Below are 18,061 nucleotides of genomic sequence, written 5' to 3' on the forward strand. Positions count from 1 at the left end.
AAATTTAGAGGAAAATATACAAAGGTAGTTTATATGTATCTCTTCACCATTCCTCACCTAGTATAGAATCAAAGTTTTTCAAAAGAAAAGCTAGAAAAATTTGTATTAAAATCCGCTAGACTCAATTATCATTTGAAATGATAAAATGCGCTTTTGATGCATTTTGTTCCATAAGATTACACCAAAAGAAGTCAAACACTGCTATTTCCTTCAGTTTTTCATATTAATAGATTATATGTTTTCTGTTGTGCTTAGCTTATTTTTGAATTCTTTATTAATGTTATGTAACAATTTATATATAGCATGTGTTTAACCTTTATATTTTTGTAAATTTATTTTCACTTGATATTTTTTAGTATATTTGTAAGTTGCAGTGTCAAAATACATTAATTAGTTCATTGATTTTTTAAAAAATCAATTCCGAATATTTTTCAATAAAATAGTGATGTTAATACTGACTTTTGGCATTATCTGAAAAAAAAAATGAAAATATTGGCACTATCATTTGTTCTGGTATTACAATCACTAGTGAGGGTAAGAAAGATCTCTCACTCAGACTCTATTTGGGAATGATGGAATCAGACCAAATGCAACTGTCTTTGATAAACGAAGGACAAAAATAACAACGATCTGCTTTTCATTAAAACATTAACACTAAGGCTGTTTTGGACATTTCAACAAAAGGCATTGTTAGAATATGATCAAGACTCTGTGGCAAAGATGAGAATGCAAGCTTTGTGGGAAGACGGGGAGACTGTGAGTTAGAAGATACAAGAACTTTCCTTCTTATCTCCAACTCCTAGGGGATCCTACACCCTACGGTGTGGATCACATCCTGTAATACCAGTAAGCAAAACAATCTTGAGGCAAAATGAAGCAAACATGAGCCTAAAGGAGAAAAGGCAGGAAAATATGCGGTACAACAGTAGCACAGGAGGGTTTTCTACATACAGTTAATGGGCTTCCCACTGGGGCCACATGTAAGTAAGTAATACAGACAGTTATATTACTTACGTTAGAAACTACCTAATGTTGTGGGGTTTTCTACATATACATCATACACCCCCTCCTCAGCACTAAACACAACATGCTATATATGCTAATATTTTATTAAATATTTACTGAATGGATAATTAAATAATGAATACTTGTAAGTGAAAATTTGATGGCACTAGAAGTTGAAATAAAAAGCACTTGAGGGGCGCCTGGGTGGCTCAGTCGGTTGAGCATCCAACATGGGCTCAGGTCACGGTCTCATGGTTCGTGAGTTCAAGCTCTGCATCAGGCTTGCTGCTGTCAGTGCAGAGCCCCCTTCAGATCCTCTGTCCGCCCCCCCCCCATCTCTCTCCCGCTCTCAAAAATAAAAATAGATAGAAATAAAAATTAAAAAAGCATTTCCAAGAAATAATGTAATAATGAAACAAGAAATAACACGACCGATGAAATAGTGGAGATGATGACAAAAGAACACAAAAATGCCTGCAAGGATTCTTATCTGAGAAAATGGGAAAAACAAAAGACAAAACAGTAAAGAACAGAAAAAGGACAGGTAGAAAGGGTACATGCCTGATTTAAAAAAATGAAATTGAAACTGAGAACAAACTGAGGGTTGATGGGGGGTGGGAGGGAGGGGAGGGTAGGTGATGGGTACTGAAGAGGGCATCTTTTGGGATGAGCACTGGGTGTTCTGTGGAAACCAATTTGACAATAAATTTCATATATTAAAAAAAATAAATAAAAAAATACAAAAATGAAACTGAATCTGAATTTGGACACTGGGATTAGGGAAAAGGGCACATCTAGGGGCAGCTGTACAGCAGATGGAAATGAGTGTCCACATGTAAACCAGAAGTCAGAATTATGACAAAAGATTTTGATCAGCACAAAGCTATAAATGTGCTGAAGTCTCTTTGGGAAGAAAACTGAAACAAAAGGACTGAAGACATACTCTTAAGAGTCACCCCCACTAGGAAGAATATGGAAGAATGGGATAGAGAGAGAAAGACATCTCAGAAAGGAAGTAAGTAACTGCCAGCTTATCAAAAACTATTTATCAAGTGCCTGTGTAACCCAAGCGTGCTAAACATTATGATTAGCTTTCAGTTCAAATAGGCTTCTAATATCATGGTCTTCATTGAGTGAGACAATTCTGGTCAGAACTCAAATTCTAAGAATTGCCTAACCAACTCACCTGGGGTCACTGGAACAATTAAAAGTGCCTGTACGTATTCCAAATCTTGACACCTTTTTCACCATTTTCTCCCAGTGGATTTTACCGACCAAGGGACTTCTGTCATTTGCTATGACCTATTCTCCCAGAAACAAAAACAGAAACTTTAATTACCTAAAATGAAGTGAAACCAACCACTTATATCTATAATGTATCTTCACCTTTTGCAAAAAGATTCTGTTCTGTTCTATCATCATTGCAATTCTTGCAGAAGGAATAACTGTCCGACTGAAAAGGCTTAAAACATTGAATACAGTGCATTAAACTTCCACACTTTATGGCAGTTACATTGAGGGGAATCAAAATCATATTAAAAAGCTAGCCATATCCTCCACCCTGATTCTTTAGAAATAAGTTACAGAGGAAGAAAATGGCCTTTGGAGTCATTTCTCCACTATGAAAATTTTAAACAATACAAATAAAGCTTACTAGAAATGATCACATGTGAGTTCAAGGAGTTCAAATTTCACTTTTTAAAAGTATAATTATGGAGCCAAGAGTCAAACATTTGTTTTCTATTAAACTATGCTTTGACTAAATCAATACTACTACTTCTACAGCTTTTTCTTAACAATCACGAAAATGTTCTAATATATAAAAAGAATTACCACAATGAATTGTACACTCTTGAACGTCTACTTCAAATCTGCATATAGCTTTCAAACACAATTAAGATTGGGAGAAGTACAAGATTTAAAAAAAAAAAAGAAAGAAAAAGGAAAAAACTGTAAATTAACCTTCAAAATGTGTAATGACATCTTTCTTGGCTTTTCTAATTGTTAACACCTTTTCCTTTTATTCCCTAATCTTCCTGCTTTGAATGAAGGCAGGACTTCAACACAGATACCGATAAAAAACGAATTATCTATTAAAAACAAAACCACAAAAACAACTAAACGGGAACTTAAAGGAAAGCCAAAAATGTCTAAAGTCTTCATGAACCATCTGTTTGATTTATTTTAAGCCCAGGGTATATAGGCCAAGTTTATTTTCACAAATGCTATGCAGCTGATGTTATCTAATTGAAAATTACAACACAATACTCTGGGGTCCTTCCTGGGAGGAAGGGCCAGTTTCATGGTCACAAAGCCTTCAGGAAGTGAAATCCCAGGTTATGTGTGTGAAATAAGTGCCAATAGTCTACTCCCTAGGAGATGCAAGAGCGGTCCAGCTACCTCATGGTAGCCTTTCTGCTGGGAAGCCTAACAAATTTCAAGGGCAGCAGAAAGAGAGTACATGGTGGTGACAAGTGACTTGAAATTCACTTTATGTGCAGACAGAACACTGTCCACTAACCCCTGCCATATACCACTGCTACTATCACCCCCACATCTACAGAGACGTACATACACACCTAACATTTTGTAACAACTCTGATGCTTAATAAATACACAAACACATACACAATTTAGGGCACTAAACAAATGGTTTTGATAGTGCTTTTCAGTGAAAATAGGTGGTCTTATTGAGGGAGAGAGACACCAGTTATTATTTAAATGTTCAGATGGTGGAGGTAACCAGGGAAAGGGCAATCTGAGGACATGAAAGCTTTTTCTGAGGTTTATATGTTACCCACTAAGTCTCTACTTTCACTTTTTTTTCATGGTCCAAAATGGCTGGATATATTTTACATGAATAACGAGGAAGATAAAGCAAGGCAGATATTTCTTTTCTTTTTTTTCCCTACTACTCAAGAGTCAATATGGTAGGTGCGTGTGGGTGGTCAGTCGGTTGGGCATTCAACTCTTGATCTCAGCTCAGGTCATGATCTCACAGATTCGTGAGTTCGAGCCCCACGTTGGGCTTGTACTGACAGCGCAGAAACTGCTTGGGATTCTCTCTCTCCCCCTTTCTGCCCCCTCCCACGCTTGTGCATGCACGCCCTCTTTCAAAATAAATAAATAAGAATTAAAAAAAAAAGGGGGTCAATAATGGTAGTTCATCTTTTCATCAAGTAATCAAAGAAATCTTGAACTTATTTTCCAGATTACTGAGAAGGATTGAGAAGTCTCTGTGCAATCATATCACCATACTCCCTACTTTTTAAAAGAACTCTTTCCTAAAGAGCTTCCTTTTCATTCCCATTTCCCAATCAAGGCTGTAAATAACCCAAAAATTTCAGGTCTGTGTTTATAATGACATTGCATCAAGGGGTTAAGAGGTTGCTTTAGTCAATGTAAGGTATGGCCCTGAGTCTGGGGGCATCCTTCAGTGAAGATCTTATCCACCACACACATATCTTTTAGATTTACAAGAGCTCCAATTCTAGAAGAGGAAGGAAGAATGAGAGGCAGTTGTTGGCAGGCACTCCTGGTTATAGCACAGACAACACAAGTCTGTGATCAGAGGTGGGAACATCTAAGCAGGTATGTGACAATGTTTACCCCCAGGGCCTTATTTATTCAGCAAGCTGTTCTAATACCTGCTTTTGAAGAGTTTAATGATCCCTAACAGAGAAAGCCACACAAAAATGAAAACTCCCCCAGGCATTCATTGCATGAAAGCATTTTGTTTGACTCTGTAGTTATATTTATGTAGTTAGAAATTGCTCTGTCCAATGCTCTATATAGTTATATTACTCAACTAAAGGTCTAGCATAAATTAAACTTTGTAGAGGCTGAATGAAACCACCACTAAACATTTTAATATCTTCACAAAATAACTCATCTGGCTGAGTCACATGGCACAATCAAACATTCTAAGCCTATTACTACTGGGTCACACCAGTAGGAGTTCCCAACTTACAGCTCATATCCAAAAGTATGCACGATGATTCTGAGTGGCACTCACACTGCTGGTCTTATTAAAAGCAGAGACATACTCCTCGGCAGTTCAGGAAGGATGTTGTGTTCTCTGTGGGGAATATTTTCAGAACTAGAAAAAAACTAGATGAAAGTACAGCCTGAGTTCCAAGTCTGGGACAGACTTGGCAGGATAGGCTGGAAGTGAAAGAATCTTTCCCTCCCTCTTCCCAGGGTATCTGCCTAACTGGCATCCCCACACTGGCTCACCATTGTATCTCCTGCAGCTAGTATAGTGCCTAACTCATTTGGGTACTCATTAAATATTCATGCTGAACTAAACTGTTTCCGCTTTTTACAGCTTAGTAACTTCATTCTTCAACTTTTGCCTATACAGATTCTCTAAAGCCACCAAGTTTTTGACATCTACTGTAAGTCCCTTCCCCAGCAACCTGTCATTTGGAATATTTTCTGGACAAATGCTAGCATAAATAGTACTTTGCTATCCAATTACATATCAATGTTCTTGACCCCAGTGAGACATAAGGACTTCTAATTCAATGAATTTAGAAATATACTTTTTCCAGAAAAAAACTACCGTAATTTTCCCAGGTTCCACTTCACTGTCTAAAGAGTTATTTATCTCTCAAGATGCTAGCACCAATATAGATGATCTAACTCAGCTGGGAAAGTTAATCATATACTGAGATTTTTACTGATCTACACATTTTAGTAAACCAAACTGTAAGCTGTTTTATGACACAGGCTATAGGTTATTCATCTTTGTGCCCTCAGTGCTAATCACAAGGTTCAGCTGGCACACATTAGGTTTCAATAAATATTTGTTAGATGGTTGGATGAATGGATGAAACCAGTGGGTTTGCTGGTACATGTTTAACAACCAGCCCTCCAGAAGAAAAAGGAAGCTCTGATTTCTATTACTTGCTGATTTCCTTGGTATAAATACTCCCATATGGCCAATTTCAAGTTACCAATGTGCTATCTGTAAACATGGAATTGGGAAGAGATCTTAACAGTCACTCTTCATGAAGCAGTATGAGCTGGCTCCAGCATACCATGCATGGAACTACGTTGGACAGTGTGTGATGCTAAGTGCACATATTTTCTGATGTCCACCTTGTGTAGTCCAGTTTAAAATTACAAAAAAAAAACCCACCTGGGGCTCAGTTTACTGTCTATTTCCTTCCACATGTATTATAGGTATTACACTGGTATAAGGAAAAAAAAAGCCATATATTTTTGCCTAATGTTTACAGGTGGGTTTTATTAGTAATCAGAGTACCTGCCATAGATGCCATACAGCATCTAGACTAAATTAAGTAACACAACTCCCCAGAACAGGAGAGCTGTGCTGTGATATTTTCTGCATCTCTCAATATTTCATTTTATTTATTTTTTTTAACGTTTATTCATTTTTGAGACAGAGAGAGACAGAGCATGAATGGGGGAAGGTCAGAGAGAGAGGGAGACACAGAATCTGAACCAGGCTCCAGGCTCTGAGCTGTCAGCACAGAGACCGACGCGGGGCTCGAACTCACGGACCGCGAGATCATGACCTGAGCCGAAGTCGGATGCCCAACCGACTGAGCCACCCAGGCGCCCCTCAATATTTCATTTTAATAAGGAGTTTCTACTTTCAAAATCATAGACCAACTTTTTTTCTTTTTAATGTTTATTTATTTTTGAGAGACAGAAAGACAGAGCATGAGCTGGGGAGGGTCAGAGAGAGGGAGACACAGAATCTAAAGCAGGGTCCAGGCTCTAAGCTGTCAGCACAGATCCTGACACAGGGCTTGAACCCACAAACGGTGAGATCATGACCTGAGACAAAGTCAGCCACTAAATTGACCAAGCCACCCAGGCGCCTCAATCATGGACCAACTTAAGTAAATACATGCAACTTGTATAAAACCATTAAAAATGGAGACAAGTTGGGAATGCAAGCTGGTGCAGCCACTCTGGAAAACAGTATGGAGGTTCCTCAAAAAACTAAAAATAGAACTACCCTACGACCCAGCAATTACACTACTAGGTATTTATTCAAGGGATACAGGTGTGCTGTTTCGAAGGGACACATGCACCCCACTGTTTATAGCAGCACTATCAACAACAGCCAAAGTATGGGAAGAGCCCAAATGTCCACCGATGGATGAATGGATAAAGAAGATGTGGTGTAAATATACAATGGAGTATCACTCGGCAATCAAAAAGAATGAAATCTTGCCATTTGCAACTACTGGAGGGAGGGATGGAACTGGAGGGTGTTATGCTAAGCGTAATTAGTCAGAGAAAGACAAATATCATATGACTTCACTCATATGAGGACTTTAAGAGACAAAACAGATGAACATAAGGGAAGGGAAACAAAAATAATATAAAAACAGGGAGGGGGACAAAACATAAGAGATTCTTAAATATGGAGAACAAACAGAGTTACTGGAGGGTTGTGGGAGGGGGGATGGGCTAAATGGGTAAGGGGCACTAAGGAATCTACTGCTGAAATCATTGTTGCACTACATGCTAACTAATTTGGATGTAATTTAAAAAGAAATTAAAAAAAAAAGAAATAATGGATGAATTCAAAAGCATAAAAAATGGGGACAAGTGATTGACAAAAACAAAACTCAATAGCATTTAATTATTTCTTTGGTATCTTCACTAGCTTTCTTTATGAGTAAACAGAAATAAAAGTTTTTTACTAAACAGAAATAAAAGTTTTTCACCAGAACAAAATAAATGGCACAGTGGTTTGCCATGTATTTTACCTTTAGAGTAGAATCAAGAAAGGAATAAAGGGGTTAGAATCTCCCTGAACAAAGCTTTGTCTAGAAACAAAGATAAACAAGTTTTGTAACAGCTATTAACTCTTTTTAGCCAAACAGGAAATAGAGTAACGTGATACTCTGGTAAATATTGACCCAAAGTTTTACTTTAAATCAAGTGATGCTTTTCACTGCTACCTCAATTCTAGTGACGTTAAATTCCTTATGATGGGGATAAAGCCAGTAGGGAACAAATAACACAGTCCTTCCTTGAACAAAGGTCAAAAAGAGAAATAGAAACGTTAAGATAAGGATAAACCCATAAACCCCACAACGCATGCTAACTTTTCCATTTCAGGCTAGCCACTGTCCCATCTGCCTAAGAGTTTTCTGGGGTGGGAGCAGGGGAAGTAACTGTCTTTAATTTGTGATACTCAGATGACTGGGTGGTGGTAAAATCAAAGAATCACAATACTAGAAGATAAATAACTAATGAAAGATATGAGCAGAGGTTAGGAACAAAGCAGGGAAACTTAGATTGTTAGAACTGCTAGAAAAAAGAAGACTTAGTTGTTCCGTGGGTTATATAGTGTCTTACATGTCCCATATGTGTTGCTGCCTGGAAAACTGAAATTAGTTCTGTTCACTTCATAGTACAGAGACTACAGGATGGATGTGGAAAAGCTTCACATGAAAAGGAGCATCCTACTATTCTGGTTTAATGTTAGGATAATAACACATTTTAGAACAATTAAGAAGAGAAAGACATAAAGACCACTAACATGTATCATGCAGCAAATAAAAGCATGAGCTGCACAGAAGACAGATTCAAAAGGAATACAAATTAAGTAATTTATAGAAATTATTCTTCTCGTGTAGTGTCATTCCACGTGTCATGTCACCAAAAAAGATAACCAACCTAGATTACCAATCCACTACAGAAAAATAATGAACTGACCAAGTGATGAAACAGGTAAGTAATATACCCATTTATTAAAATCACATTTTCGGGGTGCCTGGGTAGCTTAGTTGGTTAAGCAACCAACTCTTGATTTCAGCTCAGGTCATGATCTCACAATCTGTGAGATCAAACCCTATGTTAGGCTCTGCACTGAGAGCGTGTAGTCCACTTAGGACTCTCCCTCTCTCTCTGCCCCTCTCCCCCACTCGTGTGCACTCTCTCTCTCAAAATAAACTTTAAAAAGTCATACTTTCCCTAAATAAATCCAGACATCCTTTCAATGACATACGAAGCCTAATGTCCTAGTTATCAGTTTTATGATGCCTAACTACATTTTTTTCTCAATAAATACAAAAGGAAACCATAATTGATTGCAGGAAGGAAGGATATTAGAAAAATGGGAGGAAAAGAAAGAACTCTGATGTGTTTAAGTATTTCTTATACAGGATACCTACAATAAAGGCAATATGAAGAGGACTGAACTGGCTGGGATCTATGCACTCTCACAAATTAAAAAAAAAAAAAAAAAAAAAAAAAAAGACTGGGGCGCCTGGGTGACGCAGTCGGTTAAGCGTCCGACTTCAGCCAGGTCACGATCTCGCGGTCCGGGAGTTCGAGCCCCGCGTCAGGCTCTGGGCTGATGGCTCAGAGCCTGGAGCCTGTTTCCGTATCTGTGTCTCCCTCTCTCTCTGCCCCTCCCCCATTCATGCTGTGTCTCTCTCTGTCCCAAAAATAAATAAATGTTGGAAAAAAAAAAAAAAAAGACAGAGCCAACTAAAATTGGTCAGCTTCTTTGAAAATAAATAGGAAAGAATAATTCAAATTATTAAAAACAGAATCTTTAAGTTATCCTTCACAAGAGATTAGATAAATATGATTTGAGCTGAAAGAATACAAGCAACCAAGAGAATACTTGTTTCTAACAGACATTTTCAATTTAAAAAACAAAACAAAACAACAACAACAAAACTAAAAGCCCTCTTTTAAGAGTTTAAACCAATGTCTGTGCTGATGAGCTTAGCTTGGTGACTTGAGAATGAGGACAGGGTTTCAATCTCAATCTTCTCAGTTGTCCTGCCAGAGATTGTTCTTCTAAGCCCAGCCAGTTTGACAGATGTAAGTCACTGGCTCCAAGGGATATAAGCCAGACATTGGTGATCAGTGCAAATCCTGAAGGTCACTGGAAAAATTAAATGTGTGTCCTACTACCATTAACACACAGAAAACCATATTAACACATTCCACTTTTCTTAGAAGCCATTTTTCAATCACTAATACCTGTGAGGCTTAAAAAATATTTTCAGAGGAAAAGAATTTAGTGATTACAATTTAAAACATTCACTATCATTCATTATTTGTTCTTCATTTCATTCAAGTGTCACTTTATCAGAGAATTCTTTGCCATTCTCTGACTCCTTGCCTTGTTTATTTTTCTCCTTAGCATTTTCCACTAACTTGATGTTGTATTAAATATTTACTCACTTATTGCCTACCTCTCCCAACTGGAATGTGAACTGCCTGAGAGAGCAAAGACTTAGCCTGCTGTATGTTCCTGGTATATCTCCAGGGCCTGGCATACAACTAACTGCTAAATAAACTATTTCATATTTTAAGGGAGTTTATATCTTTTTTTCTTTTTTATATTTGTGGGAGTTTTTTTGAGGTGGGGGAAGGGCAGAGACAGAAGGAGAGTGAAAATCTTAAGCAGGCTCCACACCCAGCTAAGAACCTGAGGCATAAAGCCCAATGTGGGGCTCGAACTCAAACACCATGAAATCATGACCTGAGCCAAAATCAAGAGGTGGACACTTAACTGACTGAGCCACCTAGGCGCCCCAATCCATGGTTATATTTAATGGAACATTAAAAAATAGGGCACTGGGTGGCTCAGTCGGTTAAGCATCTGACTCTTGATTCTGACTCAGGTATGATCTCAGGGTCATGAGATGGGGCTCCACACCGTGCTTCACACTGACAGTGCAGAACCTGCTTGGGATTCTCTCTTTCTCTCTCAAAAATAAACAAACTTAAAAAAGAAAATAGCAGATCGTTTGTAAGCCAGGAATACACGTTAGTGAACCAGAATGTGTTCATTTTTTATAGGCAGAATCCTATATACCAAAAGAATTTCTAGACTTTTGACATGGCTTTTCCAAGTTTGGAAGGTGTTCTGCATCTTTATTATTCATCTCTATGGGATCATTCAGTGTATGGACACTTAGAGAACATAGGGAAATGGGACAGGCTATTCAACTCAATCTCAGTAATAAAACTAAAATTATCAAAACCAATAAGTCTTTTTTTTTTTAATTTTTTAAATGTTTATTCATATTTGAGAGACAGAGACAGAGTGTGAGTAGGGGAGGGGCAGAGAGAGAGGGAGACACAGAATATGAAGAAGGCTCCAGGCTCTGATCTGTCAGCACAGAGCCTGACGTGAGGCTCGAACCCTCAAACCGTGAGATCATGACCTGAGCCAAAGTTGGATACTCAACCGACTGAACCATCCAGGCACCCCCCAACAAGCCTTTCTTGATCAGACTATCAGATATGAATATCTAGGAAAGGAAATGGAATTAACTATTCACTTATAAATTAAAGCTTTAATGATGCTAGTTTATTTTTCAATACCAATTAATTCAGAGAAATAAACTAGAATTTGATGGATAACGTATAGACTATATCCATAATCTCCCAGGGTCTCCCTTTGCTAAATTTAAAAATTACTGAATTAGATAATCTGGCAGGTAAAAGGTCAGACACAACAGGAAGACTGCATGTAAAGGAAAGTCATGAATAGTCAACGTCATCACCTGAAGAATTCCCAAACCTCAACTCTTTAGCCCCATGGACCACAGTAGTGTTACATCTTCCTTAGGTGTATATGTTTTATTTGAGGTCAGGTACAACAGAAAATCTATCTATAATCATATTGCAAATCTATGACAAGACCAGATCTGCATCTAACTGCATCTGAGCTCATAGCTTTTTCTACCATATTTTGACGTCATTGTTCTCAGAAATATGAAGAAGCAATTTTGATTTTTATACCCTGAATCAAACTTGGCCAACCCCAGTGTGAAATGACAAAAGTAGTTGACAAAAAATCAGGAGTCCTGAGATTTGACCCTGATTCAATAATCATAATTTTAGCCAAAATCATGCTGTTAATTTGGTTGATATTTTATTTTAAATGAACTTACATTTTTAAAAAAATTAAATAACTTTATCCTTGCCCTAAATATCTGTGAAATTAGATGTTCAATGCAATATTGATTTTTCTAATTTGTATAAAAATCCATAAATGATGATGTGTGCCCATTCACTTACCATCAAGTGATACATAAACCGCACTTTGCGAAGCATAAAAGATGAATTTTTAGACCCTTCATAGCTCTACAACTCTAACATGCTAACTCAATTTCACAGTTTTGATATCACAAGAGCTAGGGTTTAAAATTATCATCTCATCAATTTCATAAGCAAAGTAATGAGCACTCCCCACCAGTCCCCACAATATCTTTTCCTCTATTGTCACAAAGTTGGCTATTTCCCTAATAGCAGGATTTTCTTACTTTTACTTCAGGGTTTTTCCTCTAGATACAAAAATCCTTTGGATTACTGCATTACAAACTGGAGTTAATCAAAACTGTAACAGCGCAAATCACTCAACAAAAGGAATAGATGTGTGTTTCTTACTTTCATGAGGATCCAACGACCAAAATGGATTTGTTTCTGCTGATTCTAACCAGTCAACCCTCTTTCCCCAACACTTCCCCTCCCCACTTTTCAATCTTCATTTTCCATGGTCTGCAGACCTCTTTAAGAGGATACTGGAGACTACCTATGAGAATTGAGTTATGTTGAAGAAACACGACACAAATACATAGAAGTGTCACCAGCTGGTGAATACTATTTTGGTAAAAATTTTACTTCTATCACTTTACTTCTGATACCTGAACCAGCCAGATGCCATCTTTTGTGTCTTCTACAAGCTCATAGAAGTGCATTTCACCACTGAAATTGGTACTAGAAACAGATTCAGATGCTTCTTCTTCCTTGAGTGCAGAATAGAGCTCACCTTCCATCAAGTCACCTGAAGAAAGAAAAAAGTAACAGCAGTAAGATTTCAAAAATCCTACCTTCCCAACTTCAACGATTAATTCCATTACACACTGTTAAAAATCATGTCATAGGACTTCCATTTCCCTCTATAGAAGAGTAGAACCTGAATACACCCATTTAAAATTCAGTCAGCCAGTATGTCATAAGAACCTAGCACGTGTCAGACAAAAGTGAACAGACAAAAATCCATCTTCTCATGGAACTTACATGCTAGTGAGGTCATCACATAATTTATTAGGAAATTACTTAATTTCCTGGTAAGCCCAAAAAGCCATCACAGTATTATTTAGTTTTGTGTGTGACATGCCCAGGCTTCAAATAATTTTTAAACGGTATGATTTACATACTTCAGACTTGTAAGATTTAGAAATGGGTTTACAGAATTTGCCATCACCACCTGCTTAAAATAGCAATAGGGCCTGTAAGACTTGAAGGTTAGATACAAAAGATTACCTGTAAGAAAAAACTCCATACTCAAACTTTCAGTGTAAGTTGAGAGCTTATATGATCAAGTAAAAAGGAAAACACTAATGTCAAATTATTCTAATTTTGTCTTAAATGCGAAAACAAGCACTGTATCATGATAGCAGCAAAATCATTTACAACGAATACTTAAATTATAAAGTTAAACTGCTATACCAAGACTTCTCTGCTATAAAAGGTGTGATCTGAGTCATATTTTTGTAGGCTGTGTGCATTCTTTAAATATGTGCATTCTTTGTACACTCAAAGTGACAAGTATTTTTAGGCCCAAAGGAAGCAACACAAATAAAAGTCAAAAGAAAAACGTGTCATTAAATTTTTTAGCATGAGAAGTGATTTGGCTGTGGCAGTGAAGATACTTCTCATTTCTGAACCTAGAAAATTCATTTATTAGGGATCTACTTTACTCCATTTCCCATTCCCCGCCCCCACGGTAGAAGTAAGTTACCATAAACCAGTCAGTAAACGAGAGGCAAGGAAAAAAAACCCGATTTTATGTTTTCTCTATAAAAAAGTATCACGTTTACATGCAAATATTACACATTTATATCACTACCCCAGTACTGAAATACAAATTTGATAACCCTTAACCTGGAAATATGTGAGTGCTCAACTCCTCTGGAGTTAGTATTCTTGTCTATCACACTACACGGCTATACAGTACTAAATAAGGGGACAAAATGCCTTGTTAAAGACACAGATCTACTTGAAACAACAAAAAAGATAACCATCAGTTTCAACTGCTTCCTCCAGCAACCCAGAATGCCTTTCTCTAGTTACAGTACATTCCCCTTCCAGGATGTTTACCTAAACAAAGATATATTTTCTTCAGGGGTGAAAAAAAATTAACTATATATCTTACTTAATCCTTCCCCAAACCTACAGTTACGGCCAACGCATTTTTCTTTAAAATGTTAAACAAATGTTCACTTAGTACTACTTCAATTCTATGTCTCAGAGCATTTACAGTGATGCAGCAGCGTCTGTGACTTCTACAAGAGAAAAGTTTACATCCAAGACATAAGGATTTTTTTTTTAAAAACCCTGACAGTAATACAAACAAGGTAGGAATTCACAAAAAATAAACTCACTTCATTTTCACCAAACTTAAAGTATGAAAAGCCAATACTGTACAGTTCACCCTTTCTCGATATTTATCCTCATGATTTAAAAATTAAATCTTAGCCCTAAATGCCTCTTTGATAGTAAGTATTCCAATGATATTTTTCCCTCCTGTTATTATGCTATTATTGTTATTTATTATTATCGTGACAAACACTGCTATCTACAGACAACGTTTTGGGGTTTCCCTTCTCTTATATCCTTAGGAATTTCGACTGACAAATAATGCTTTCCAGTTTGTCTGCAACCGGCTGACATTCCCTAATTTTAAGAAAATGGTTTCTTACTAAACATTGCTAAGAAGCTGCACTTAAATCTGTTATTAAAAAAAAAAAACAAAAACAGCTTAAAAAGACACAGCAACACCCCCACAAATAATTCCAGCCCCCTTCTCAAAACTGGGATTTACTTTTTTTTTTTTTTTTTCCCGCAGAAAGCCTGGACAGCTCTCGAAGTTGTCTGCGTAACCCACCCAGGTAATGCCCCATTCTGAGGGAACCACTAGGCACGAGGAAGTACAAGTCGCCCCCCCACCGGGTGGAGGGGGACCCCACGGGAGCCCGATACTCGCCTGACTTTTCCACCAGCTCCCGGACATCCTTCTTCTCGGGCAGCCCCGAGTACCCCAGCCCCCGGCACTCCAGAATGGTCTTCAGCTTCTTGAAGCTCAGCGCCACCGGATCCACCAGCTGGGTGGCAAAGATGCCAGTTTCATACCACACAATGGCCTCAAAAAACCTGGCCAGGACGAACAGGACCAGAAAATAGAGGAGTAGGAAAAACAGCTTCAGCCACATCTTCCCCTGCGTCTTCTCTCTTCTCAGAGAGCTCAGGAGACGAAAAAGAGGGGCGCGGAGCGGGGGAGTGTGTGCTCACGCCCGCCGGGGCGCGGGCACTATCCCAGCGTGGTCCGGCCTGCCGCCTTCACTGTCGCGCCATTGCCGGCCCGGGGGCAGGGGGTTCGGCTATTTGTTGAGGAAGAGACGGGGAGAGGCAGAGGCGCAGAGCCTCGCGCGGGGCCTTCCCGTCGAGAGGCGAGAGACATAAAGGGGGGGGGGGGAAACACTAAAAAAACCCCATCAGTCAAACACCGAAAGGAGCGGGGCGCGGGTGGGCCCTCGGGGAACAAAACGAGGGACGTCTCCCCCGGCGGGGGCTCTGACCGAGGTGGCGGGGTCGGTCTTCCAGCACCGTAATCTCAAGGGGTAAGGCGGAGGCCCCCCAAATCATTCAGATCCACAAAGGAAGGCTGGGCGGGAGGCCGGGGCCGGAGGGGCGGCGGGCCGGGGAGGCGGTTGGGGCCGGCGGGCGGCGGCCGGGCTCCCGCGGCGGCTGGTCAGGAGGGCGCGGCGCTCGGCTCCGCCAGGCCCCGGGCCCAGCTCGGGGAGGAGCGGCCCGCCGCCAGGCCCCAGGCCCCGCCGGCCGCCCAGGCTCCGCGAGAGGCGCGGCGGGCACGGCGGCGGCGGCTCCAGATTCGCTCGGGCCGGCGGGCGGCGCCTTTCAGGCGGGCGGGCACCGCGGCCCGGCCCGGGAGGGGGCGTCGCGGTCTCTGCAGAGATAAATGGGGCGCGCGGGCCGACGGTCCTGGAGGAGAAAGGCAAAAATAGGCCCCGACGGCTCCCTGAGCAGCTCTGGGGCGGCTTCCTGGCCACGCAGCGCCCGCCCCGCTCAGATGGGCGGCGCGGGTCTCGGCCGCCGTCCCTGACGCCCCCGCCACCTCGCGAGGCCGCAGCACTCGCCTCGGGAGCAGAGGATCAGCTGGGGCCGCGGCCCGAGCCGAGACATAACAACTGACGTCGGCGGCGGGGCGGGGCCTCGGACGGTGGGGCGGGGCCTCGGGCGGGGCCACGATGAAGCGCTGGCCAGACCAGCGTTGGGGCAAAGTGGGTGTGGGGGGGAGGGGGCGGTCACACCCGGGGGCTGGAAAGCATTTCGGGGCCGCAGCTTTAGCCCCCATAACTTACCTCTCTGGTGTCTTCTCCGCTCTCTTTCATTTTGCCCTGCAGATGTTTAGTAAATGATTTTGGCTAAGGGTTGGACTTTGGACTGTCACTTTGTGTATTTTTTGTACAAATAGGGCAGTTAATGATCCTCTTAAAATCAGTAAAACCAGATGACTACGTTTATGCAAGGTCCTGGTGAGTTGGGAAACTTTGGGCACTGTTGATTTGAGGTGGTAGAAGGTGAAACCCAGAAAACAATGATTTTCCGTTTCTAAGGAGAGAATGTAGTTTGAGCACCACGTGTATTAGAGAAGGTTTGGCAGAAACAGGGAGTTAGAACGAGGCCCACTTGTTCCGCCTGTTGCAATTTTCCCTCTCCCTCTTCAATGTTAGGGGTGTTAAAAGCCAGGTATTGAGGCGGGTATTGGGTTCCCAGGACAAAGGTTGCTGAGTGTTAATATGTCCCTGTGCAAAGTTTACATGTCTTTTCTTTTGTTACCCTCCCTGAGTGTGGCCACTGCTAGCAAGATGAATGTATATAAAGTGAGTAATGTGGGTGACTATGCATTATCAGTTTCTGTATTTAACCTCCATGGAGCATACTCTTTATGTCAAACTCTGTGCCAGTCTTGAGGGAGAAAAGGGTTGCATGGTTAAACCAACAAGGCTGGCTTCTACCAACTCCCTTGATTAGGAAGGGCAAGACCCAGGAATTACAAGAGAACCCTTAGCCATTGTGCAAAGCTGTCAAATGTCCTGAACTGGGGGGGGGGGGGGGGGGGGGGGGGCGGGGGGAGGGGAGGGTATGTTTTAGAAAGGATAGAGTTGTGATCCTCAATCATGAAGCAAAGGAGGAATGGAAAGCAAAGAATGGATGGTGAGAATATAGCCAGAATGGCACCCCTTTAGAATAAAGCGCACACACTAAATTCTATTCCTGAAATTATTATTACACTGTATGTTAACTAACTTGGATTTAACTTTTAAAAATACAAAAGGTAAATAAAATAAAATAAAATAAAATAAAATAAAATAAAATAAAATAAAACACACAAATGAATTTCAGTGGCCAACTAGTGGAGGAGGACTTATGAGGGAGTGGGCCCAGGGAGTAGGGAGAAAGAATCAGAGGAGGAGGTGTAGGAATGTACAACCAGCTCTTGGCTTCTGCTCCTTGTCTTAGCGAGCTTCAATGTGGCTTTGTTTCCATGGCTGGCAGATCAATGCAGGAGACTGTATTAAACAGTTCATTCTAACAAGCTTGTTTTGGGAATTTGGGGATCCTTAGGCATGTCAAGGTGACCTTTTATGGGGTGATAATGCTGTCCAAAACTTGACATATAAGGTGAACCTTCATCTCAAAGGACTGTACTTGCTAGTAAAGAGAGACTCCAAATCAAATAACATAAAAGAGGGACAAGTGGGGAAAGTTGGGCTGTAAGCTGAGGATGAAACCAGCCAGGCCAGAGTTTCAAACTGGAAAAATACTAGTGTGTGGGAGGGACTCCAAAGAAGGAACTAAAGACCTCTTTTGGCATTTCTTGTTTGTTTCAACTGCTTCTCATCTCAGCTCCCTTGCCTGTTCCCTCCTGGTTAAACTCTTAGAAAAGATGACAGCACTGATCAAAGAACACACAGAGTTGGGATACAGTGGTACAGGCATTTGCATCTGT

At 40.4% G+C, this 18,061-nt stretch overlaps 1 protein-coding gene across 7 annotated transcripts in view; it reads right to left on the minus strand.

Moving 5' to 3' along the window:
- Positions 1-15,735, minus strand: part of LOC101094500 (E3 ubiquitin-protein ligase RNF103) — a 110,135-nt gene extending 94,400 nt beyond the window's left edge. For 2 of the 7 annotated variants that reach the window (XM_006930275.4, XM_006930273.5), the window contains exons 1-2: positions 15,017-15,664; positions 12,672-12,811 (exon numbers count right to left, since the gene is read on the minus strand). In XM_006930275.4, coding sequence (XP_006930337.1) covers positions 12,672-12,811; positions 15,017-15,242 — 366 coding nt within the window. In that variant the 5' untranslated portion in view covers positions 15,243-15,664. Of the gene's footprint in view, positions 1-2,191; positions 2,308-4,975; positions 5,116-12,671; positions 12,812-12,857; positions 14,776-15,016 lie in introns of those variants that run through there. The other 5 variants (XM_045054528.1, XR_002154969.3, XM_006930272.5 and 2 more) reach the window with 5 other exon arrangements.
- Between the last annotated feature and the right edge of the window lie 2,326 nt (positions 15,736-18,061).

The sequence above is a fragment of the Felis catus genome, chromosome A3, assembly GCF_018350175.1.
Source record: "Felis catus isolate Fca126 chromosome A3, F.catus_Fca126_mat1.0, whole genome shotgun sequence".
NCBI lineage: Eukaryota > Metazoa > Chordata > Mammalia > Carnivora > Felidae > Felis > Felis catus.